Here is a 27,567-nt window from a genome sequence, read left to right on the forward strand (position 1 = left end):
CCACATAACCTCCAAGCAGTCTGTTCCAGGGCTTTGTTTTCCTACTGTTCCCCGACGTCTAGCCTGACTCCTTGCTGCTCATTATTTCCATTTGTCTGCTATGAAAGTAGAGAAAGCTCATGCCGTTCCTCTTCACAGCTGGCTGCTACGTGCTTGAATACTTGAAGCGTACCTCTGCCCACCGCCCCCACCTTGTATCTCTTATTTGAATTAAACAATTACAGTCCATTCCGTGTGTCCTCATATTCTGATTTCTCCATCTCCTGATTCATGTTTGCAACTGACAAAAATCCCTAAATAATTTCTAAAGAACTTTTGTCTAGCCAGATATTCTCCTTATAATTTATTTGTAAAGGACTGGATCTTTTTTCCCTTTGGGCACTATCTCCAATTCTCAGGATCACTCTGAATTCCAATAATGCCTTTCAAGGTATGTGAGTTTCTCCCAGGTTTATGTCCCCCGCAAAGGTAATAGGCATTCTTTGTATATCATCTGGGTCATTCATGAAACCACTGAAGAGTATTGGACCGAAGGCAAACCTCCAAGCAAAGCATTCTTCCGTTTTGGCAATAAGCAATACCCATTCTTTGTGAATGGTTTTCAGTCAGTTTTGTATTTACCACACGTGACATTTTCTGGACCATTTGTTAGCTTGCCCTAACTTGCCTATAAAAATCTTGTGTGAAAGAGTTTTACTGACTACAGTAGATTTCATTTATTGACTATTCTTTCCACAACGCGTTTTAAGTATGTTGTAGAAGGAATTCAGGTGGATTTTTTAAGAACAAGTTGTATCGAACCAATGTTTGGATTTGATATGGATACTACCAGACAGACAATAACTTATACTACTGTGTAGAAATAGATACTCCTAGAGTTAAGCAGTATCTTACGTTCCTACTATCTTTGAGGTGCCTAGATTGTGATTATTTGTTCCAGCAATTTTCTAGAATGAAGTTGAGCTGATTGGTCTGTAATTACATGGGCTCCTCTTCCTTCAGAAACAGCCACTGTATTTGTCCTCTTCCAGTCTTATGATAACTGATGATGGCAGTAAGATTTAATCCAAAATTTCTTTAAGTATGTTCTTAAAGCAATAGAGTAGCAGAAATGAGGAGACAGTTCTGGCAAGAGACAGAACTAAGATCTCAGGGCCAGACATTTCATGTGCCTTGCACTTATAGTCAAAATGAGATTTTGGAGAAGAAAAAAAGGAACAAGAGCCCTTTACGGACTTGTGTAATGACAGATTTTGAAAACTGAGTATCAGCTCTCACTGTACTTCTGGCTACATTTTCAAATTTCCTCAGTGGTTGTTCTGCAGGACTAAGATGCAGCTTCTAGATAATTAACAAAACAATTTTCTTAAAAACAAAACTATGGCACAAAGCTGATGGCAATAATCAGTTTGGCCAATTTTAATCCTAAACTGTTGGTATACCTATGAATGACAGGATTTGATTGAACAAGTAGTAAAACGCACATGGAAAGGCTGACTGTTTTACTCCGTTTGTCTTAGAAGATTTTCCCTGGGAATGGTTTTATCTAAGTAAGGTATGTTCTACCTTAGAATAAGCTGAGGGGAAAATGCCCAGATTTCTGAATAGAAAAATTAATTAACGCAGCGGCATAAGTTGAGATACTTACATTAATTCATTGTATGGATCATACAGAATTAATAATAGCTGGTGTAAATATGTCATCAAGGTTACATGTAGTCAATGTAGTCAATCTTTTGTGAAACTTACATATGCATGTGTATGCACACTTATATACACATACACATATAATCAGAGTAAAAGCTGACAAAAAAATGTTGATCCTTCAACTTCTGCTAAGTGTGCAGAGTGGTCACAAACACCACAGCAGTTTTCATGACTAGCAAAGTGAGTAACAGAATTTCCTCATGCTGCAAATGGACACCATTGCCCTGAGATCTAGTCAGGTAATCCCAATCAGGAAAACACTGCATGAGAATTCGTAACAAAAGGTTATGGAATGTTCTTTCTGCTGTAAAATTTTAGAAGGTGTTAATAAAAAAAAAATTTCCTGTTTTGAACAGAAAATTCAGGTGAGAGTAAAGAATATATTTTGTGCCCTTCCACCATTGTTAACAACAAATCTGGATGCCAGTGACATTGTTTAAAGAAGGAAAAGGACAGTGATGGATTACCTCTGTCTTTACTTCAGTCCTGAAAGCCTGGTCTTACCTGAACGGTTGTTAGGAGACATGCGCACGGGAGAGATGGAGGGCGTGCGTGACGAAGAGTACGGTCTTTGCCGATCCCTTTCTATTGTTGAAGATGAGGCTACAAAGTGATACTGCGACCATCCGTCCTGCAACATCAAACATGGCGACAGCAGTCAGTGAAAATGCCCTGCAGAGTATTTTCCTCTAGTGTTTTCAGTACGTGTACACTAGTGGGCTACTATCTTCTTCCTGACACTGGGTGGCAAGTATGCTTAGCGGTGCAGGATATGACGTGCTGACTGTACTGACACACCAGGAGAAAAATGAAAATGCAGAAAGTGCTGTAAAATAACACATTTCAGAAAGACTCAAATTATGAAAACACTGAACAACTTTTTAGGCTATTTGTTTAATAGTTCTGTCTTTTTCCATGCCTCTATTTTCACATTGCAAACGGCATTCTGGCTATGAAAATATTCCAAATCATGAGACTGCTTGTTTTCACGGTGAAAATTAGTTTTTGCTTTAAATCATTTCTATCTTATAAGGAAATTTTGGAGTAAGTAGATGGGGAAGCTTCAGGATTATCAAAATTATTGTAACTATTTGGGTGTCTATAGTCTAGTTATATTCACTGTCCATTTGTTCACACGTGAGGGGAAAACGAATCAATGCATTTTCCTCATTGCATTCTTCTCCACAATGTACAGAAACAAATTCTATTCCTTCTATTTAAAACTGTGGTAGTGTAGTGGTGATGTATTTAAATAAAAAGAAACAAAGTAATACAATCAGAAACAGCTAGTTCAGAAAAAAAAAAGGGGAGTTTTAATAATTCATGTTTTGTTCCTGTACCATAATATAATGCAATAATCCAAAATAATGTACTTCACATTTTTAAAAGGATATTAAAAATAGTTTGAAAGTATCATGGCAAAATAAATTGACTTCTGCTAGTGCTCTTACTAAACGACAGTATTTCAAATGTCTTGAAGTATTGATAGATTTTAACTGTCTTTATCACTGCTTAATGTTAAATCTGAATCAGTAACACAGAGTTTTCCCAGTCTCGCACTGCAGGCATAAGCCTTTTAAAAATGCCTACTTTCTGTTGGCCTCAGTGGAAACCAAGTCAAGCACCTGGCATGGCGCTAAACAAAATTTTTGCAATGAAATGTTGAATAAAAACAAACACAATATAGTGTTACCAAAAAACAGCTGGAATTTTCCTCTTGCTTACAGAAAAATAATTCTCTGTTGGGGTAGCAAGGAATATTCCCACCCCCTACCTCAGGCTACTCCAGGCATCCAACCCTGAATCCCACCCCCTCACAGTCTCTGCCTTTCCCCAAGGCATCTCTCTGACTTTGTTCCTCCACAGAAACCATGGGTACCTGGCTCTCAGAATTGCAAGAGAAAATGGCCTGAAAATCCCCCTTCCACTAAACTTCTGAGAAAGAGAACTCAGCAAGAGTGTGACACACTCTCTTTCAAAAACAGCAAGAGGAAAGAAGATACTCATACTTGATGTAGAGGGAAATGTTTTAGGTAAATTAGGATAGACAGATGTGACACCTAAGTACAGATTCTGAATGTCTATACTCCTTACACAACGCATTTGTATAAACATGCATGTATCTCAGTCCTAATTTCAAAGGAAAACAAAAGGAAGAGTGAAGTCTGGGCCATAGCTTTCACAGTAGAGTCATGACTTTCCCTAGAGTCGATAGCGAGCGTTTGTCCACAGAGGTCACTCATGTTTAGGACACTTCACTGAATTGCACCTCATATTTCATGACAGTCATGTAAGAAAATATAAGGAAGAGAAACAGTTAATTAATAAAAAATAGTAAGAGTAACTTGAAAAAAGAAATAGTTAATCTTTAATATCACTTGCTTAAACCAAAATTTTCCATATCCAGTCTTTCATTTCCAACAAGCAGCTTCTACACAAGCCATGTCCTCTAACCTACAGGAAGGATCAATGAGAATGCAAACAAAACCATCTAGAAAGCCCTAACTTCTTAATGTTAAATAAAATTGGAAATTATTAGAAACTTTTCAATATATATACGTATATAATACGTATACATATAATATAGATTATTTTTTAAAAAATAACTAAGTTTATAGTTGTAATTATAATTAATAGCTTAAGTCCAATAATCTTATCCAAGCATCAAGACTGTAAATAATATACTTAGCATTATTTTTACATCTCCTGTTAATAATAACTTGCACGGTGATTTCTCTACTATAAAAATGACGTAGCAATCATGTGAGAAGCCCATGCCTTTATCCTGCTGAAGAAAAATGGTTCCCTCTTCCTCCTTCTCTGGGGTCAGAAGTTCTTACCAGAAAGGTGACGCTATAATTAACTCTGCTAAAGTTTTCTGATCATTCATTTTCTTTTAAACAGACTGCTGAAGAGGAAGATTCCAAGAGGACAGACTCTAGATCTGATAAAAGGAGAAGGAATCTTAGACTAGATATAAGGAAGAAATTTTTTACGATGAGGGTGGTGAAACACTGGCACAGGTTGCCCAGACAGGTGGTAGATGCCCCGTCCCTGGAAACATTCAAGGTCAGGTTGGACGGGGCTCTGAGCAACCTGATCTAGTGGAAGATGCTCCTGCCCATGGCAGGGGGGTTGGATCTAGTCCAAGGTCCCTTCCAACCCAAACAATTCTATGATTCTATGATTCTATGAATAGACTATTTATTACTGTCTGCCTGCAAAAGGACGAGACATCAGCCACGCTTACGTAGTGCCAGTCAGAAATGCTTCCAGCTTTATGGATCTGGATGCATGCACGGCCGGGTACACTCTCCTTTTGCACTCTTGCTTCCCTCAAATAAATCCCTGGCCTGTGGGTCAGAAAAAAGTGACCTGAATCTTCCCCTAAACCTTTCTTCCTGTTGTCTATTCCATCTGCATTGTTTACACTATTACCTGGACCCCGGCTCTGATGGGAAGTGGATGAAATAAATCCCCGTTATCTGCACGGCCCACGGACTCTCCAGGAATAGCGCGTGGCACCAGGTTTGTTCTACAGAGTATCAGCAGGTACTTTGTCAACATTGCTTCCTCAGAAACAGCATTGCCAGGTGCCTCAACAGTGAGGGACCAAAATCCAGCTGTAGTTGGGATGCTGGCAATAGCATTCTTCTGTGTGGCAGATGTTCTTCCTCTTCTCCTCCCTGCAAATTTTCATTTTTCTCTCTGCTGAAAGTAGTGCCTATAATGAGGTCTACAAATAAAATCTGCTACAAACTTTCAAGTTTGCAAGTCTGATCAGCTCAATAAAACAAGTCAGGCAAATAATAAACTCTAACACAAGTATTGTGGTGACTTGTCATTGCTTTTGACTAAACAAGGCATATTGCTGTCACTGTACGACAACCTTTATGGTGTTTTTCAACAGTATTATGGGCAGCTCCCAGACCTCGCAGTATTTCAAAACCCTAATACTTTTAAGTCATCTATCTTTAGCTCTCCTCTGCCACAAGGAACAAGCTTCTTTCCTTGGAAAGGTAAACAGTTTGTAACAAATTCATTAAAACCATCCCCATCAACAATTCCAAAAGCTATTAGCGTTAAATATTGAAACTAATTTTTAAGAGCCTAAAGGGAGTATTTTCAATTTAATGCCGAGATAAATACCACCTGACGTGATGGCTGCTTTCATTAGTTTGTTTCAGCTCTAGTGCCTGTAGTGAAATTTAATTAAATTGATTTGGGTACTTAAAGGTACAGCATATAGCAGTGTCCTGCGGAGAAGAAAGCTAACTCAAAAGCAAAGTGTGTGAGACTGCATTTCAGAAACCAATTTACCAGCCACAAATGCGATCTAGAAAAGGAAGAATAAGACAAAAAGATCTGACAAATTGGAAAGAAATTCAATGCAATTCTGTTACAGAATGGATGCATTTGTTAAGTGGCAGCAATTAATTAATAGGTGGCAGCTGCACACGACAGGAGGGCACAGAACAACCAGAGTACAGAAATACCATTATTGTCTTGGAAGAGATAATGAGAGACTTATGTCTCTTCCAAGGTATCTTCTACTGGGCATTCCTCTATATTTTGACTATAATGAATATATGTATTATCCCTCAATCATAATCCATAAAGTCCAAACGTTAAAGCTTGATTGGTAGTGACATGTTTCTGACTACACCTTCTTGGGAAAGCTGCAGGGATTAGATTTGGGGCGGGGGTTGGATAACCACTGTAGAAAACAAAAGGGATTAAGGAGTAAACAGGTCCTTTGTCCCCCTGCTCAACTTTAAGTTATTTTGAAAATAAATAATTATCTTCGGGCCCATGGGAAATAATTATTTCATCAGGGTGACTAAACTTACTGTGCCAAACACCTATTGCATAGGTATCTTATCAAAAGATAATTTGGGTTTTCCACATTATTCTTTTTGTGTTTAAAATGTAGGGGAAAAAAGAAAGAAGTTTTCTACTGTGTTTGCAAGAATTTCAGATTTTCAGAACTCTCTGGTGGCGGAGTCCTTGACTTGAGGAGACGATTTGCAGAGGTGGGCGATATCAGACACACCATTTTCTCACTTGTAGTACAGTAATGCTATGAGGACTGAATGAAATTAAGCCCTGATGGGACCTGACACCATGCTGACACAACAGGAAACCAGAGCTCCTGCCTGAAGAATTCACAGACGAGAGAGGAAAGAGAGGGGATCAGATACAACGAGGTGGCCAAGCAAGGTGTGGTGGAGTTGGGAAGGAGCACCGGCATCGCCAGCCTTGGTGCGGTGCCCAGCCTGGATGACCCCATGGCATCAAGGAAACCCCCCATCAGCTCATGTGCTAATAGCCACGCAGCAAAAATAAAAACAAGCCCTACCCTCTGACTGATTATGCTGATCAGCTGCTAAAAAGACACTGATTTAAAATGCATGGAGTGGTTTAGAAAAACTGTAGAGTAGTTGCATGTACATCAGTGTCTTTCAATTCTGAAGAGCGTAGTCTGCCCTGACTCCTGGCCACTGATGTCCTAAGGTTGTCAGGAAGAAAGAGAGCAACTTCTCAGAAGCAGAGAAATCCCACTAGGGAAAAGAAACAAAAATGATGTAACAAATCCAATAATGAAACAGCTAAAGCCTGAGAACCTACAGAGAATGTTGTGTCCTGCCTCCCCCAAGTTTACAAACTCTCCAGCACGCTACTTCTTGCTTCAGGCCTGATCCTCTTCTGACTTGATTTAAAAGACGTTCTTCCAAATGACTTGAAGCATACAGGACCTGACTTGTTTTGTCATCCTACTTCCGTATCTGTTATCCAGCATTTTACTGGTTCCAGGAATGAACTGTAATAATAACTGCTCCTGTAATGGTAATAAGCTGTAGAAATGTGAAGTTTTGATAGGCAGGAACTTGCAACCACTTGCAGGAATCGGTAAGTAGACCCCCCACGGTGTTAGAAGTAAGTGATACAGCAACAAGGCAAAGTGCCTGTAAGTACGTAACGTAGGATCTACTCGCTTTGAAACTCAGCCAGACATTGCTCTGAGCTGCTGGTGTTGCTTCTTTCGCAAGCTGAAGCACTGCTGTCAGGTTAAATGAAACAACCTGAGTGGTGTGCACCAGTGTGACACTGTCTAGAGTAAAAGATAAATCTGATGCGAATTAAGTCAAGGCTCATCAGACTTACACAGGTCTAGGCAATTCTTCACTGGGAATTTGTTGTCATGACGCTAATCAGACATAACAGAAATTAGAACTGGATCAAATTATCTGCATACATTGACATAGAAAGTTTTGTGTGTGACTTGACTGCGGTGAGAAATCTAAAATGGTAGCAAGGTTGGGGTGATGCACATATATATCCCACGGAGCTCTTAAATGGGATTTTTGAAATAATGTGGTTTAAATGTTCACCGACCACCACACTTTATAACCTGGGATCATATTATTTTCTTCTAATACAAGAGGAAGAATAAATACATTTCCCAGTGCTTCTCAACAGAGATACCGAGCCTGACTTCTCTCCCTCTGCCAGCCCCAAGGCAGCGAAGGCTAACCACCTCCCACCAACACACCTGGATATTCCCTTTCCTCGCAGGACTGTTCCCTGTGTGCCACCAAAGTAGCTGACAGGGAAATGGCAGCTGCTGAAGGAGAGATGGGGAGACGGCTGTTCTCTAAAAAAGCCCCTGCCTTCGTATTGCAGTGTGCTTACTTTGGGAGAGGGATTTCAACTAAATTCTTACAACTTTAGCAACTCTAGAAACACTCTTGAAAACAGAACAACTAGTTTTAGATAAACTATCTATATTGAAAACAAAGGTGTTCTTTCATTTTTTCCTTTGCCAAATCCTATTATCAGTAAACAATTCCTGAAAGGATTGTCCTTTCTGGATTTGCTTGCGCTATTTCCAGGAAAACTCAAAACCAGCAGAGAATTCCTGGGCATTGATCTGCTTTATGATGAATTCTGAATAAATCTACTTCACTGATGGTTTTTTACTGCCATCAGTTAAGCTACTGTCAATATAAGCCGTACATTGACATTTTTACTCCTGGGATTTTGTATTTTGTTTCAGAAGTGGGAGCTCAAGATATGTTGTTGAACAGAGGAGTAGGGGTTGAGCCTGGAAGATCTTGGCGTTCTCCCGGCTTATACACTAGTGGTTGTTGCTTGGGTTAAATCCTTCCAACTGATTCTGCTTTAAGTCTGCAAATGGAAATCTGGAGTAATTTCACCGGCTTCAAAAGACAAAGGGCTGCTGACTCCAATTCTCCTGTCTCCCCTCCTCTCCCAAAGAGTTTTGAGCCAGGCCCTCAAAATCAACAGATACAAAGTGAAGACATGGATCATTGAAGCTCATCTTAATTGGAGGATTTTAGTATTTATGTTTATAGTCTTATTTCCACAACTTATGAAAGCCAGAAAATTACTTACAACAGAGAAATTACACGAGTTTGGGGGATTTAAAAATATTATAATAAATTGGATGAAAGTGCAGAAGTTGCTCACAGTTAAAGGAAAATACAGTTTGTTCCCCATGCCTTCCGATGATGATAATGATGCCAATTACTTACTGGTTACAGGTTATATTGGGAGTACGACACCTGCCGCTGTGCGAGCCTGGGAGGAAGGCCACTCACTCCTCCCTTGCACAGACGTAACGGAGGGGAGAGGAGGGAGAGCCCACTGAGAGCACCAGGGGAGCAGTGCCACCACTTGAGCCAAGGCAAAGAGCAGCGGTGGCTGGGCCGGGCAGGGAAGGACCGAGCCAGCCGGGCGGCAGAGCTGCCACTGGAGCAGCCGCCTCCCCCAGGGGCTCTCGGCCCCTGCCTCCGTGCCCGATGGCTGGGGGGCCGCCCCGCCGCTCCCCGGCTGCTACGGCTGTGCGACACACGCACGCACCGCTTCAGTCTGCTTTCTTACAATGTGCACTGGGCTTGGCCTCAGCACTTCTCTATTTTTTACTCTGAATTTCAATGTACAAATGGGTTTTACTAATAAGTCACCGTTTCTGCATCCCAGACACAGCAGAAGTTCAATTGCTTAAGAAACTGAAAGAGAAATACATATTTAGGGCAGCATGCGGCTTAAAAAAGGGCTCCTCATCAGTCATTAACCACAGCGAAACTGTCTGGCACTGGATGAGGATTATTAAGTTTTCTGCAGGCTCTTTTAAGTGACATTTTCAGAATCAGTGGTTAAACTCAATTCTTTTCAAAACGAGACGCGTACCTCCCAGCCTCCATCTCAGCTTCTCTGAAAGCAAAGCCATTATTCACCTATTGTCAGAGTTCCACCCCAAAATCATTTGGAATATTTTCTCTCCCTGTTTTTCTCTTGTCATCACAGAGCCTGAGGTACTATATTCTTCTAAGAGTATCACCCAATTTTTTTCTTTCAAAATACCACAGATGGCCTTGACCAGTTTTCTCTTTTTCAAATGCTTTTTTTTGTGTGCATTGTTATCATCTTCTAATCACGTATCTTCTACCGTAATTTTACATCTCATCCCTTGATTTTAGCTATGAAGAGACACACGATAAGCGAGAGATATGTTAATTACTTGCCAAATCTATCCAAGTGAGAAACAGCTAGGTAACTGTCCCTGGCTGTTTTATATAGTGCAACTCTGGGACGTTTCAGGAAATCACTGAGGCATTGCTTTACCTATCCATAATTAATTATTGATTTCCTGTTGTGCGAGTTGCGAAGATGACAAGACCTAATCTGATGAATAAAATAGCTATAAGAAAAGGGAATCGTATGTGAGGCAAAGCATGAAGGACACGACTTCAGATACGGCAGAGTTCATTATTAATTTTGCTGAGGTTATATGCAGCTAAATAATAAACCTTTCAAAACACCTGCAATAAAATGAAATAAATTCATTTTTCAAAGCATCTCTTCACCTCTTAAACAGAAATAAAATTGTTTTAATATATTTTAGAGGAAATGAAGGCAGTATTTGGCCCTTCAGCTAGAATTTCTGTTCTCCTATTTTCCCCTGCATAAGGTATATAAGCTAATAATTTAAATTGTTAGAATCACACAGAACTATTTTTGCTTGTATCTTGTATGCACAAAAAAACTTGCATCCATGAAAGTGTTTACAATAATTTTTGACTTGTATTGACATTTTCATTCCAGTAATGCAATTTTACCTATCTTAACATGTTTATGCCCTAGAAATGCAAACTCTGACTCTTGGCCACAAAATCTCGGGGGTAGGACAAATACTACTTTACGGTCAGGGTGAGTTTCTTAAATCTACTGTCCTTACAAAGGCTAGAAACCAATCAACACCTCTTACTCTTACTTTGCATGCATTAAATCATAAAATCAACCAAATACAACTCTTCTATTATACCTGTGAACGTAAAACACGGAAAAATCATTATCAGAAAAAAATTGTCTCTTATGGTGAATAACATGGGAGGACTGATGATATTGATTGTGATCAAGAGCCATCAGGTTTTTGTGCTTCCTGAAGAGCGGCACTGTGGCTGAAAACTTGGGATCGTTTTATTCAAATGTGTAGCTGCCTGACAAACAAGGAATCAGTGCCACTTTGGAAAAATCACTAGATCGTAGAATCACAGAATCATAGAATGGTTTGGGTTGGAAGGGACCTTTAAAGGTCATCTAGTCCAACCCCCCTGCAATAAGCAGGGACATCTTCAACTAGATCAGGTTGCTCAGCGCCCCGTCCAACCTGACCTTGAATGTTTCCAGGATTGGGGCATCTACCACCTCTCTGGGCAACCTGTGCCAGTGCTTCACCACCCTCGTTGTAAAAAAATTCTTCCTTGTATCTGGTCTGAATCTACCCTCCTTTAGTTTAAAACCATTCCCCCTTGTCCTGTCACAACAGGCCCTGCTAAAATGTTTGTCCCCATCTTTCTTATAAGCTCCCTTTCAGTACTGAAAGGCCGCAATAAGGTCTCCCCAAAGCCTTCTCTTCTCCAGGCTGAACAACCCCAACTCTCTCAGCCTTTCTTCATAGGAGACGTGTTCCATCCCCCTGGTCATTTTTGTGGCCCTCCTCTGGACCTGCTCCAACAGGCCCATGTCTTTCTTGTGCTGAGGACCCCACAGCTGGACGCAGTACTCCAGGTGGAGTCTCACCAGAATGGAGTAGAGGTGAGACCTCCCTTGACCTGCTGGCCACGCTTCTTTTGATGCAGCCCAGGATCCGGTTGGCCTTCTGGCTTGCGAGCGCACATTGCTGGCTCATGTTCAACTTTTCATCCAGCAGTACCCCCAGTCCTTCTCGGCAGGGCTGCTCTCAATTCCTTCATCCCCCAGCCTGTATCGGTACTGGGGGTTGCCCCGACCCAGGTGCAGGACCTTGCAACTTGGCCTTGTTGAACCTCATGAGGTTTACAAGGGCTCACTTCGCAAGCTTGTCCAGATCCCTCTGGATGGCATCCCATCCCTCAGGCGTGTCAACCGCACCACTCAGCTTGGTGTTGTCTGCAAACTTGCTGAGGGTGCACTCGATCCCACTGTCTACGTTGTTCATGAAGATATTAAACAGTACTGGTCCTAATACGGACCCCTGGGGGACACCACTCATCACTGAAACTCATGCTGTCCTTGGTTCTAGGCTAAAAGTTCTTGCATAAATACACTGAAACTAGAGAGTTAGAGATCCGAGTGATTATTGCTAAGCTGTACGAGTTTTGAGGATATGCTGCTTTGAACGTGTAGTTTATCAACACACTTAGACATCAATAATGAGAAATGCATATTCTTTTTTACTGAAATATTTTTAAGAGTTTTTGATTTGGTAAATAAGAGCTCTAGTATTGTTAACTCAAACAGGAAGACACTATTGCACCAAAGCCTACAACTCTCATTCTAGAGGAACCACAACTTCCTCTAAAAGCACTTTGTAAAATTAAAAGTAATAAAAACAATTTAGAAACTGCCAGTGAAACTTTTCATTTCTACTTTCTGCAGGAAGAAGAAGCTATAGCTCTTTTATCAAGACAAACTGTATCAGCTAGTAAATGAAGTTAAACAATTCAGAACAAAGCACACATACTACAAAAGAGACTCTTTTCAAAATACAAGGTTTCTTTCTTCGAGTCTGAAATGGCAGACATATTTAGGACATTTTTGAATTCTCTTATCAGTTTTAGGAAGAGAAGAGGAAAGAAATGAGGACTTCCTCGCATTTTTTTCCCCCACCCATTATTAGACCATGTAGAACATCAAAGAACTAAAAGTAGGATGCTGATGCACCAGCTTAATATTTCATTGAACTTTGACTGAATTTACATGTACTGGCCACGTTAAAGAAACACTTTTAACCTCCTTATAGGACCCAGAAGAACGAGGATGACAATAGCGTAAGTACAGCAACACAGAGGAGCATCAGCAAAAGATGCCCAGTGTTATGCATCAGACCATCACAGCTAGACTACTTACCTCTGAAAAGAAAACATGCTTTGATTGCCATAATAATAAATTTAATTTGATTTCCATCCCCTCTGTGCTGCTTGCGTATGCTATTACTACTAGTATATGTTCTACTGATCGGATTAATTTGCAAAGCTATAAGCAGCCATGCAACATACCAGTTCAACTTTGCTGGGAGAAACTCAATTTCTCACCTATACTCTTTACTACACATGTGCTTTTATCTGTGTCTGAATCTAGACATGCAAACATCAAGCATACAAGTTAATTAAAAATTATATTTTGTTCTGAATGGTACAAATCATGTTCCTTGAGTGAATTTTGGAGAAAAAGATTGACATGAATTAAAAATGGTTTCTTTTAGCATGTATCTTTAAAAGACTTTTGAAAGTCTTGAGAAAGACTTTTGGATTCTTTTCAGTATTGTACCTCTGAATCCAGCTAAACTTTCTTTGCCATTAATTAATGTTATTGATATTTGTTTTAAAGATATAATGCATTATTTAAGTGGACTACAAATGTTCCCAGTCCCAAAAGACATGCAAATAATTTTCTTAGGTATCTATTTTGTATTCAACTATTAAAATCCAATCTTATCCTGAGGAACCATACTTTTGAAAGGAAAAATTCTGTAGATGTGACCTTCCACTTATGCATAACCCTCCAGATTCTGGATGCTTACTCGTATCTCTACCCTAAGGATATTTCAGAAACTTCAGTTATAAAATTCCCTTCAGAAAGAAGGCTCTACGTAAAAGATACTGACTCCTGGGCTGCATTTTAAATTTTCTTTTCTTCAGAGAATTTCAAAAGGTGGAGTACTTCAGAGACAGACTTTCCACAACTATGAGATTAAATTTCTCTCTTCTAAATCTGTACTTAGTAACCTTAAAATGGACTTGGGTTTTCAGGTGGAAAACACCTACTGGTTCCCACGTAAGTCAGCTAGAGCTTACCATGAGACTCACTATCAATGCTGAGGATGCTTTAGCATCATATACATGTATCGCTCCTCCTAGAGAACTGTTTGGACAAACTTTGATTCTCTTCTTATTTGTTTAGCACCTCTTGAGTCTAGCAGGTTTTTGATGATGATAGTGTCAGCTTCCACACACCTTTTACTGATAATTTAGAAGAGTTACTGCTAAGTCTGGTTGTTGAATTACCACTTGCTACAATGCTGAATGTTAAAGGAAAGGACTATCAGGCCTTAAGGCCCTCATCGGAAAAGCAACAGTCAAGCATAGCTGCTTTCTACGCTCATAGCTCAAACCATTAAGGTTTATTCCTTTAGGAATTCCCAAGCTCTCTTTGCTCAGACATCATGCTTAAAGGCAGCGTCTTCTAGGTCCATGCTGAGTCATGAGTATGTTTTACATTCACACACCCTCATTTGTGTATACACATACACACATACAGATATTTACCAGCAAAAATGCAGATACGTCGTCACACAGGCATACATTTGCACAGAGTGCAAAAAAAAGCTGCTAGTTTGGCTTTAATTGTGCTTAGTCATCATATCTGATTTTTTTGGATACCATTCATAAAAAAGCCCGCAGCAAAATAGTGTAAGGATGGGCAAGGTCTCGCTTCAGCTACACAGGACTGTTTTCACGAAAATACTATCATCAGTGTTGAATCTTCAGTTCAGCACAGACTGTATCTTAGATTACTGCTAATATTTTAACTACCATAGTAAACACGGAAAATGGTTTAGAAAGAAACACATAAATACTGAAATAACTGAAACATGACTATGGGAATGGTAGGTGATACTATATAGTAAATAAACCTTTGTCGAGAGTATCACAAAGAATTTAACTATGTAAAATGCAAAATGATTAAAATAAATAAAAGTCTATTATACAGTAAATGATGGAATTCAGAAGCGTAAAACATTTGAAAACATCTCCCTCTAACAATTGATGCAGAAACACAAATTTTGGTACTCCATCATGTGTTGTCATTGTCATATAGGTAAGAACATTAACATTTTGGATTCCAAAAGATTTTCTACCCTCTTTAGGCCATGTAAAATAAAAAAAAAATTGTAATAACATAATGGCAATCCCTTCTCTTTCTAGTATTGTCTGACAGTGTTAATAAACTCAAAGGGGGTTAGAAGGAACTAGGAAAAATATTACTTGATATGATGGATAAGCTAGGAAAATCAGAACATGACCTGCTTGACTGCTCAAGTGAATTGATAATTATTTGCATTAAAATAAAATCGAAATAACATTCAGTTTGACTTAGAGTTTTGTAATATTTTAGATAGAAATTTTGTCTTTTTTTCTAAATTGTTCTTCCTAAAAACCAGCCAAATGATTTAGAATGATAATACAGCTAGGTGAAAACATTTAATATATTTGTGTTATGCCAAATGCTGAGAATCTCTCTCTCCCCCGCCCTTTTCTTTTTAAAAATTCAAGCATAGTTTATACACCATTTTTTCCATGTGTGAATACTTCTGAATACTTCTGCATATGCCAAAGTTATTACCTGTATAGCTCAGCTCAATTTATTTGCACAATTTGCTCTTTAGGCTTCATGATTTTGCTCATGATATGTAACTTCCTATTGTATAGACAAACAGGGTATTATTTAAGCAGGCAACTGGCAATGAAAAAGCCATAAATGTTAAAATTTACTTGATAAAGTTTTGAATGATTCTTAAAAAACCAATCCCTGGGAAGACATATGCAATCAAAAGAGGAGGTAAGTTAAATGATAAGTTTATACTATACAGTGATGCTGCCTAGTGCTAAATATGTTGAAAAAAGTAGCATCAAATTAAAAAGAAAAACATAATTCCAGACTAACATTTCATTCCTCACTGAGGAGGCTTTGTGTCTCTAAGAAAGAATGTGAAAAGATTAACAGATTCCTCTTTAATCTGCAGCTACTATCTGTTATTTCTGGCAGAATAGAAAATATGACTTTGCTTTAATGAAGAAATACTTCATGTTTGCATGTGCATTGGGAAAGGCAAGCCTATCTTACATGAACACTGGAAATTAATATACAGCATAAAATGTAAAATTAATAATAATTCAACACATGCACAAAAAAATCAGTACTGGTTTCTCCAGTACTGAAACCGATTACAATTTCATGATTAAGTATTTAACAAGATCTCCATTTGATAAAAAGCCACATTTAAAATGCTCACTTAAATGCGAATAACATGTTTTTAGGCAAGAAAGACTGAAACAGAAAGAAAAAAAAAAAGGATATATTTGAAGACTACAATTTTTTTTGCTATATTGGTTATAGACTCTCTATCTTCTAAAATTACTCGGATGATGCTTTAAAAAGGCTTGAACATGTTAATTCCACATAAAATTTCCACATTTCCTTTATTTAAAATCAATTTAGGAATTTGCTTAATTCCTAATTAACAAAAGAAAGTAATGTCATGTATCAGATGATGAAATGCTGGGCGTTTTAAATTTCTGTTAGCTAAAGATTAAAAGGATTTACCCTAACCTTGAAAGATATTTATGTCTAAAGTATTTAAATGAGATTTTCTCTGATGTCTTCTCTCTTCCAGGCAAGCTTAGTAGGAAAAGAAAAAAAACAACACTGAAAGAAATAGCATAACTACTATGTCCTATGTGACTAGCAAAAACATGTAAATTCCTATTTTCGCTAAATATTTTATCAGAAATAATACACAGACATATATATATATAAAGGTTTCTCCATGGATTTACTTGAATGTTGTGCATATGTAGAAGGTATTTTGCTTTTGCAATAATGCCACAGAGTCACATTTTATTATGAAAAAGATATTAGGAGGAAAACAAAAGACTACACTTGGTTAAGGAAATGGAATTTTAGTACCTAAAATTAAATAGTGCCTCTAATAAAAAAATGCCTAGTCATGCTAATTCTCATCAATTGTACTTATGCCTGAAGGAAATCTCCATTGTTCTTATTAATGGAGATTTTGAAAATTAGCATTTGAAGAATTTAATTGACTCCTGGGCACACTGATTTTTCTATAGATATCCTAGTTTAGCTGGGATGCTCTTACTGAAATATGCAGCTATGGGTTTTTTCTTAGAGATGCCATTGGGCCAGAAAAGAAAGCAAAGTGCTTGATAAATTTAATCTGCTATTGCAACATAGTGCTTATCAATAACTGCCTTTCTGTTTGAAAGGTTCAGACAGTCAAAAAAGAGATTACGGAAATGCTAGAAAGCTTGTCAGGGAACTGAATGTAATGCACTTGTCCCTCTCTCTGGTATATGCTGTCCTCAGAGAGAGCAAAACTCTGCATACCTTCCTCACATGGCTGAAATGAATGGGATTGCTCTCCGAAGTGAAGCGAGACGCTTTCCATCTAGACAGGGTTCAGTACATTAAATTGTATAATTTAAAAATATATACTCTTGCAAGGCTTTGTTACTTTTGATTCAAATGTCTCCTGTAGAACTCTTTTGGGTACAAATCTCAGTATGCATGAAACAGAACAATTCAACACTGGTCAGCTGACAGCCAGAATACCTGGGTTGGGGAATAGACTCTGGTTTCTTGGCTCTGGGAGAGAGTATGCTGAGCGTGCCATGACCCAGAGTGGCGGGTTGGTGAAAATCCTCTGTCATCAGTCACACTGAAGCTTGGGGCCGCCCACTGCCATAAATCAATCAATCAGTCAATTATTTATTAATCAGGTACTTGCATTTTCATAGTTAATATAAAAATGGGCTCTAGACAATTCCTTCTCTATAATGACAATCTAGTTTTGTATTATAGTGTGGGGTTTACCTTAAATTAATCCACCCTTTTTCTAAAAGGGTGACATATTAATCTGAAAAAGGCCTTGCCAATTGTATAGAAATAAATTAAGCCACTCTGAAAGATCAGCACTGCAAAATACGTACGCTCATGAACAATCTGAGCACATGAATAGTTCCTTCAAGTCAAGCCACCTTTTTGAGGAACTATTATGTTCTGGATTTGGAAATTAGATCCTTAATGTAGGGTTTAAGTTCTGCACAGACCTTTTCACTAGATAAATTTAACCTAAAGACAGCATCTTTTTGGGGAAGTCTGACTGACGATAACCTTACCAGAAGAAAATCCAAATGATGTGTTCCAAGTCTACATGATAGCACGATGTAATTAACGTTTTTAAAGGGTGAGTAGGTATATTTTACTTAAGAAAGGATTTTAGATTCTAAAACTCCTTGATTAGGGTTTTGAAGTTTATTGCTGGCAATTTTCATGGAACATTTAGCAATAAAGAACCTTCTCATAGAGTCATCATTTCATTACTCTGAAAGTCACATGAAAAGGGAGTCCTCTTCTAGATCCGGACTAGCTTAACTGCATCCAAGGCTTTGGGCAATTCTAAATATCTTTTCCAGCCAATGACAGACAAGGCCATCTTCAGAGTGACTACTCTGACTTCATTAAATGCCTATCACAATAGTATCCCTGTTGTAAATGGCACACTACATGTTGAAGGACGATTGCCTTTAACAGCCTCCCTGGCTTCAAATAGTTGGTTGTATTTTTATTCATATGGTAGGTGAACAGGACAAACATTTTTATTATTCCATGCAGAACAGAAACCTACGATAATAAATAGAAAAGAAAAATAATTTCTACAAATTCATTGTGATCTCTACTTATACACTGGAAGACAGAATAAGTGTAAACATAATGATAGAATGTAAACATATTTTGTTGGAGCCTAAGTGGTTAGGCAAAGCAAACCAATTAATAGAAAACATATTCTTCCTGACAGTTCCTCCAGCTCTTTAATATTACACACATTTAATGCTAATTGAAGCTTGTTTTTAGCTAATAAATTTTCTTTCATGCTTAAGCAGAAATCCTCAAGCTCAAGAGAAACCCTTTTGCTCAAATTTCCTCATGTAATTTAACAAGCTATCTGTGTTTAAAAGTAGTGGGTTATTTTCTTGAATGTTGAGATAGATAAGAGTTTACCAACTAACGGAAATCTGCTCTCTTACAGTCACATCTGTACTTTCCAAGGTGTCCCCAAATCTTCAACCAGCTATCAGCCCAGAGACTGGAGTGGGGTCCAGTGTTCCTCACTTGGAAATAGGTGTCTTTAAAGAATCACTGTAGTAGCTCCTTTCACCTTACTTAGGTGACTAAACATAAATGGGACAGGACCTCTCTCTGGAGACTGCAAGCAGCACTTAATTCTCCTGCTGACTGTACAGGTTACCAAGATACTTGAAGAAGAAGGGTGTACCATGAGTCTGAAGCACAGGGACAAGCGGGATAGCTCCCCTAGCTGGTTTTTCGTAAGTGCTGAGCCACTGACCCACCCACGGGGCTATGGACCATGTAACCATTAAGCACTTTTGAAAATCAGATTTTAAGTCTTTCGGAATGGACTCACAAAAATAGAGGCAGATAAATGATCATTTATGAAAATGTAAGTCTTATTTGTAGAGAACAAAGAAGTCTGAAAATGACATGACATTAAAGTCACTCTTTGGGAGACAATATTTCATCTACTGATGAAAAACTGTGACGATCACTTCTTTCTTTCTTGCTAAGCTTTAGCATATGTAGAAATTAATCACACTATATTATCTAAACAGTGTTTATATGGGGCTGAATCTGAACCTTGTTTCCCTCTTGGTGGGAAGTTTTCAGATTAGATTTCTGTTTCAGTCATTGCTTAGCAAACTAAAAACTATTTTCCATGATTAAGTACCTCCAAGTTAAACTTCTGGGATGACTGGCAACTCCTTCACTTCAAGACTAAATTCATTGCTTCCTCTTGGTCTGCCAAGCTTTTTTTTTTCCTACAATTTCAGGACTGGAAACATTTATGCTTTTAATAACTTTTTCTTGTTGACTGTGTTAGGATAGTGCCAAATTAACCATACCAGGGAATTAAATCCTCTTTTTTCCCGAAAGCACAAGCCTACAAAGGACGGTAAACACTGTCTCCTCACTCACAGATCTGAACGCTGACTGTTTACCTTCTGTGCCTTTCCCATGCCAGCCCAGCCTAACAAGACTGTGTGTCTCATTAAAGCCACAGCACAGCTATGAACTGGAAATCCTAGTACACTGGATAGAACCTGTCAATGTACAGGGCGTGACATAGCTCTTCCAACACAGCGCATAAGGTATTATGGACTTACAGAGCTTTCCAAGTGGAAACTGAGACAACAAAGCCAGTGCCTCCTCCTCTTCCCTGAGTTTGCAGCTCAAGCTGTAGGAAGTTAGAAATCTATCCATCATTCTCCTGAGCCAGGAAAGCTAGTCTCCACCTTAACATGCATTCTACAGAATAAAAAGCTATTTGAGAAGAGAGACCAACAGTTCAAAGAGTGCAACTCCTGTTGTATTAGCTATTAATAAATGGGCACAATGTTCCTGCTCCAGCAAACTGAACGAAAGCAACACACAAACTTTCAATCCTTACTTTTTATAGGATCTTGCAAATCCCAGGACACATTGGATGCTGCAGACTACTTAGCCTGTCTCCCCAGTGAAGTTCAATCGGCTGCAAAAGTTCCAGCTCTTGCTTTTGAGGCCTCACAGAAAACCTATGAAATCAACAGGGCCTTCTCATTGCTTTCATTGGGAGCAGGATCAGCCCACTGCAGAGAAGTTCCTGGGTACCAGAACTCTGAGCTCTGGACTGTCAGAGCTACGTTGCTTGCAGGGTTTGTTCTGCCCATCTGCTCTGCCTTTCTTTTCAAACACAGCACATGGCCCAGCCTGAAACTCTTTTTCCAGAAACACTTGTATCTCTAGCTAAACTTGGCTTACGAGATTTAATTTTCTATGCTTTCTACCTCACTGACTTGTGGAATAATTTTGCATTTTTCAGGATAAAAAAGATGGATAGGACCTTAAATTTTTGTGTTGTCAAAATAGAGTCATAGAATCACAGAATCCTTAAGGTTGGAAAAGACCTCTAAGATCATCGAGTCCAACTGTCAACCCAACACCCCCATGCCCACTACACCATGTCCCTAAGCGCCTCATCTACACGTCTTTTAAATACTCCCAGGGATGGTGATACTGTTTGTATTCTTAGCCAGATACACTATGACCTTGAGACAGGGTATATTGCTTGATTTGGTCAATGAAGTTAACTGAGTCATTGCAGCTGCTGCTGCAGTTTTTGGCTTTGAATAGACCAGAGAAACAGGCAGTATCTGTCAGACACTGAGTGGCACAATGAAATTCGTGCACACTACTATTCTTAAGCAACAGAGTTGAAGCTGGCACCCTGAAATCTGTTAAATTTGGCGTATTTTTTACGCAACAGCTGATTTTGACAGCGTCCTTAGAGGCTGCTTAATTTAGGTTTCACTACATAGGCATATTAATGTTATAGCCTCGGTTAAAGCTGAAGAGCTTGCTCACCCATGATGGGACGGAACTTGCATTGCATACCCTGCTTAGGGCAGCCCAGCTACTGGCAGCAGGTGGGGGACTAGTTTGTGACTCCTGCACTTCTCTCCACTTCACAGCCAGGAGTTTATTGGGGAGTGCTGCGAGTGGGAAATTGGTGCCTATGCACTTCTTGGCTTTTGGCCCTTCACAAGTGTGGCAAGTCATTAGGTGACCCAACTCTGGATGGACTTTCTGTCAGTGCAGTTTATATTCTGCCAGCTATGGGATGATTCCTGTAAGGCTGAGCAAAATTAGAAAAGTGAATGATGTTTTCATGTTTTTGCTGATGCAGTCATATTTGGACTAAATGTACTGACTACTACTGTATCAGCAGTAAACATATATTGCCTTCTTTCCCTATTAAGACAAAGGATAATGCTTCTATCCTTTTTACCTCTCCTTACTGACTCTACTGCAAACATGTAGCTCTAAAATATACCACAATTCAAACTATTTGGTTACACTGATCTCAAGCAGTAAGGTAAGTGCTGCTACTTTTTCTGAAATGTGATGTGATGCTTGTAATTTCCTTGTATTACGATACAAAATTGTGCCTCTCTGTAGGCCACCAATTCTTTGAAAGCAATTGTATAGCTACTTCAGTACATAGGAAGAAATTGTGATGGTTATGCAATGGGATTTACCTGCACTTCAAAAAAGGCAGTGCAAATGCAAGATACTGCAAAGTGCTGATCATATTATACTGTCAACTGTATGTTCCCTTGTTTTTACTAGCAGATTGCATTGACCCAGTATCTTTACACGTATTACATAACTAGCCGATTATGCGTATAATGCAAACTTTTCTAATTTTCCCATCATAAAAACATTATTTTCCCAACATCGGTGAAATTCAGACAGCCAGCATAAGTCAGCCTACAATTGGCAAGTTTAATAAATATTATGGAGTTTATAAAGATTACTGTATGTCTTTTAACAAACATGAGTATCTTAAATTAACTATCTGAACGCATTTATACAATGCTTAGCAGCATATGTAATGGCATATAATGAATATATAAATATGTAGTAGAGACTGACCTTCATTTTAAGATTTTGTAAAGCCTGTAGGAACTAGCCAATATAGAGATTAATAAAATGCTTCCTGAGAATACAGACAATCTGTCTGCTGTGAGTGTCCTGGAAGCTACCTCAAAGGCTAGCCTTCACTGTTTTCCATACAACAAGTATGTATTTGCGGCCACAGAAAATGTTCTTTTAAGCATGCAAGGTACTTAGTACCCAAACATGCTTAGTATGTATGCACATTACCAGGCATTCACATTGGCAGCCAACAGAATGTCCTTTAGGTAGCAGTATACTCGGAAGCCATACAGCATATAGATTACTTTGTGCATGGAGCAACCCCAGAAACTGCTTTTCCATCACAGCATATATATACAGACAGAAGGTTGGAAATGAGCCAGAAATTGTAAGAACTTCTAAGAAATTATGGTGCAATAAAGTTCAGCCTCTACAGTGCAGCCACCCACATGCACAGAAGTTAGGCTATGCACACTTCCAGTGTGTTACTGCCTTGCGTCAAGAAAGCCTCCTCTAGCTCGTGTTTGTTCCCACCTCTTAATGGGACAGTTGAGTATCAGCTCGATACTTGGAACATCTTCACATATGGTATCCCTAGGGCTGCCAAGGATGACTGAAAATACTGGAAGTGAACAATGGGAGAGCCTCAATAATCATTTTCCTTACTTCTCACACTTGACACAAGCAGGGCTGAGGCATGCAAAAGAACAGCATTTCAAACAGAAGGTCAGCTTCTGCCAGTTTGAGATTTGGTGCATACATTTCACGTAACTAAGTTCTTTTCTTGTGCAAAATACATACAGCACAGACTATGCTGCTGTGAACCTTCCCTACTTCACCACTCATATGCCTCAGCCTTAACTAGGACCTGAACTTCTGTGCCACATGAAGTCTTAGCTCTCTTTGCTGAGATTACAAATACAAGTATCAATTAGATCAGCTGTAAAATTTCATGTAGCAAGAAGACCTTTGAGAACTAAATCTGCAGGCTGATACTCACATGGAGTGTAATTCAGTTTGGAAATACTCAGCAAGAATTACTTTAAATGTTGTCATTTACAAAGTAGACACGTTTTAAAAGCTATATAGGATGTTATTTCACAGGATTGTATTACCGTATTGTGATTCGTTTTTAAGAGGTTAGCAGGCCTGTGGGAATGGTATGGTACTACAGACTCCATAGACTGTCTGAAAACCAAGTATACGATGCTACTTTCTTCCAGCCGATTGGAAGTGAAGCTATCAAGTTTCAGCCCAGCTCCACATGTAACTGGTCCCTAAGCACCACTCCTTCAGATACTCTTGTTTACAATCTCATGAGGAAATTTGGGAGCTGAAGGGCTGGAAAGCTGGTAATCTCCTCAGGACAGGGTAGGGAGATGTAAAAAGGAAAGGTACAGTAGGAGAGCTTGCATAGGTTTGTTCTATGGACAGAAGACTTCACTTTCAGGGCTGTCAGATCCAGCACTTTCTGTATGAATTCTTTTGAAAATCAAATTCACATCCCCATGTACACCAAAATACACCACATGTATTTTCAAAAGGCATTTCTAACTTAAAAGTAGAAACAAGGGAAAACCCATAGCTCCAAGTATCTGAAATTTTAAACTCTAGGTGGATTTCCAGTTCACACAAATGTTTTGGTCTAAAGTCTCTCAGCCCCCAAATTTGGGTAACCATATGAAAGATAACAAATCTAGAAAAAACCCAAGCCTTACCTTCTTGTAGAGACTTCTCAGGTCTCTGTACTGCCACATACTATTGAGGACCTGAGATGCTGCTTTCACCACTTTTGGCGAATGCCTGTTACACACATATATTAAAAAGGGAGAGAGAGAGAAAGAAAGAGTGAGAAAGAGACTGTTAAGTACAAGACTCCATTCATCCCAATTTTCAAATGCATTGCTATGGATTTAAGCCCACAATTAAAATTGTGTTTTAAATGTACCATAAGATCTTTGGTTGGCATCTTGGAAACCAATGTGTTTTTAAGCAAGGGCAATACATGTTATTTCTATAGCGCTAATTATTCAGTGAGGAGCAAAATGTGTGTTCGTCAACACACTGAGAACAAGGATTCATGCCGAGAGCATAGTAAGAGGAATGGGAGAGGCAGCAATTGGCAAAATTGTTGAGGACCCAACTGGTATTATGTACATCTAAGAAGATGTCCTGGCTACAACTTTTGGCATAAAGGACAAGAAATTAGAGCCAGAGTTTCTTTCTCTGTAAGCTGCCAAACTTCAACTCATGACAGTGTGCTCAACGTATTAAGTGCCTCTTAGCAGTGGCCAAAAGAAACACTTGAGATGGGTGATGAGTACTGTTTTTGACGTACAGAGCCAAGAAGCAGAAATACAACTGACTGTAAAAAGTCATGACAAATTTCATTAGGAATCCAAATTAGGACTTGCATCGTGCTCACACCATTACGCTTCAATGACGGCAATGTAATGTCATGTTGAAAACCATATATAACTTCACATGGACCTTCTCTTCAGAAAGGTTTTGAAAGAAGCTCTAAACTATTGTTACAGTCAGTTGGAGTCATATATTCCTCTTGGGATACGTAACTTCAAAAAAAATCTAAAAAAAAAAATACCAGAGAGTATTCAGCTCAGTGAAGGGTCAAATAGAAAAGGCCCGGGAAGATAACCCAGCCCATTAAGGAAGCATACACTGTGTGGTTAAGCTCTTGTGCTGTACCAATAATACACATAAAGCAGTAGAGCGCTAGAAAACCTTGCAAAGGCCAAAGTCTGGCGTGAGGATTGATGGAGTTCAGGGCAGTCAGTGAGATGATCCATGTTTTACTCAGAAAAGGCACATGGATTGCAAAACGAAAGAGAAACCAGAAAACCAGCAGCATATGTTACTGGTTTGGGCAGGAAGTCTTCTCAGGGGTCAGGCTCTGGTGCATCCTGCGATCTCTGAGAGGGACCACTGGTAGGCTGACACTCAAGCTGGTAAAGCAATGTTCATGGCACAACTGATTCAATTAACTTCTACGGTATTTTCCTAGTAATTTATTTGGTGCTTTTTTTTCCCCTTTTCTTCCATTTCTCACCCAGAGTACAGCAGTAGGTGGGTAATTGGTGAATAAACAGGAATTTGATAAACCCTTTCAAGCATAATTGGTTTTATTATACTCCCAGCTGTACTGGTTAGTGGGGTGCTGGTAGCATGGAGGAACCCGGAAAATAACTGTGCCAACCATACTGTGAGTACTGAGAAGAAAGAGGAACTATGCGAAGCCAGTATGGGCTTGGCCAGCATGACCTTATGAACACCAGTTCTCTCGTGCTCAAGCCCTGAGCATGTTCCAAAGGCTAGCGGGGCCAGCCCCACACTCCTGGCACTGATACATACCAGGATGCACGGCCAGGCTAGTATCCTGCACTTGTAGAAGCAGACGCTTCATACTGGACAAGATAAATTCATACTGAAGTGTTTTACTGTATTAAACTGTGCATGCCAGAATTTCCTGTCAGTCCAACAACCAGCAATTCTGATTTTTAAACAATGGATTACCTATAAGAAACCAAACCAAACCAATGGTGCACAATACTAACATTTCTGAAAGTTGAAAAATGAAACTTTCATTTAAGATAAGCATTTGTAGCACTGTGAGTTGGCAGGTTTTCTTGTTCTAGGACTCTGTAACCTGCAACAGTAATAACATAGGACTGCAACTCAAAGTACTTGAGAGGAAGGATACGTATCATGATCTGGGAGGGCATTTTGGAATTACTCAACACTACCTGGGATAAATACTTTGATTCAACATAGATATGCCTTTCACAGTTATGAGGGATACTTACACAGGGAATTATACCCTTCGATCCTTCTAAAACTGCCCGTGATACTTTGAAAAGCTCAGACTCAATAGGTATTTATAATCTCTACCAGATAATGAGCAGGTAGACAAAGGCATTATTCTGAGGAAAGACATGTTCAACTTAAGAGAAGTGATATGAACCTGCTTGCAATATCAGTACATTTGATCTAGAAAATATAACTCAAAAATTTAAATAGATTTAGTAACAATAAAAATGCAAATGCAAATAAATAGGCAGAGCATGGGGAGCTCCCAGAACTGCAATCACATACTTTGTTACGCTACTACTTTTTACCCTTACAATTAAATTGTGAGAATGTTTCAATAATGAATTTGGTATGAAAAGAAAAGGGTGACAACAGAGGAAAAGAAATGTGATTAAATTATATTGGCAATGCTCCGATCACATAGGCGAGCATAAGTTATCATACCAAATGTAGGGTGCATAAATCTTTCCTTCAGGTTGTGGCCTGGCTTTGTGGGGCTCTTTTAGAGCTCTGATGCTGCAGTAGGCTGTGTGATGACAGCTTCGAGTAGGTGGACTGATGGGTTTTGTACACTACAGTGAAGGCTTTTTGTTTTCAAACTGCCATAGTCCCATTGCACTATACTTCTGCAGGTTGACAAATATGAGAACCAGGCTATCTGTTTTAGGCAAAAGAAGGATAAAGAGTGAACTCTTCGTGAAGAGTGCGTACATAGGAAAACAGACAAGATGAAACCATGCTCTGAAAATGTCACAGTCGTGTACAAGATTTTTGCATGTTTTGGTGCCTCACAAAGTAGCCTGCAGGTATCCTAATGCTGTCTCAGAAGCAAGGCGTTGGGAAAATCCATGGACCCATGTTTCTACTATGCCCCACCTTACCAGCAAGCCGGTGCTGTGAAGAGGGACAGTGACTTTACATTCTTCATTCCCAGAGCAAGAGGAGCAGTAACAGAACTGCGGTGAGGTCCCTTCCTTTCACAGGATCCCTCCACCTGCACGTTGCCCCTTTCTGCAGGGTGCAGTCCAACAGCTCTGGTCCCTAATGTTTTTCAGGATCTTCTGGAAGTGCTTAAAGGTAGCGGTTACCATAGGTAATTACTCTTCCTTAAACTGCACATGCAGCACACTCTGTGCACTGCTGATGGTATGTCAAAAATAAACCACAGCAGAG

General features: G+C 39.2%; 1 protein-coding gene across 7 annotated transcripts in view; it reads right to left on the minus strand.

The window, feature by feature from the left end:
- CTNND2 (catenin delta 2) overlaps positions 1–27,567 on the minus strand; it is a 689,093-nt gene that overhangs the window by 11,571 nt on the left and 649,955 nt on the right. For 6 of the 7 annotated variants that reach the window (XM_075142462.1, XM_075142461.1, XM_075142463.1 and 3 more), the window contains 2 exons: positions 24,288–24,372; positions 2,212–2,338 (listed from right to left, as the gene is read on the minus strand). In XM_075142462.1, the coding sequence (XP_074998563.1) occupies positions 2,212–2,338; positions 24,288–24,372 (212 nt within the window). Of the gene's footprint in view, positions 1–2,211; positions 2,339–17,628; positions 17,755–24,287; positions 24,373–27,567 lie in introns of all 7 variants that reach the window. The other variant, XM_075142460.1, reaches the window with a different exon arrangement.

The sequence above is a fragment of the Calonectris borealis genome, chromosome 2, assembly GCF_964195595.1.
Source record: "Calonectris borealis chromosome 2, bCalBor7.hap1.2, whole genome shotgun sequence".
Classification (NCBI taxonomy): Eukaryota; Metazoa; Chordata; class Aves; order Procellariiformes; family Procellariidae; genus Calonectris; species Calonectris borealis.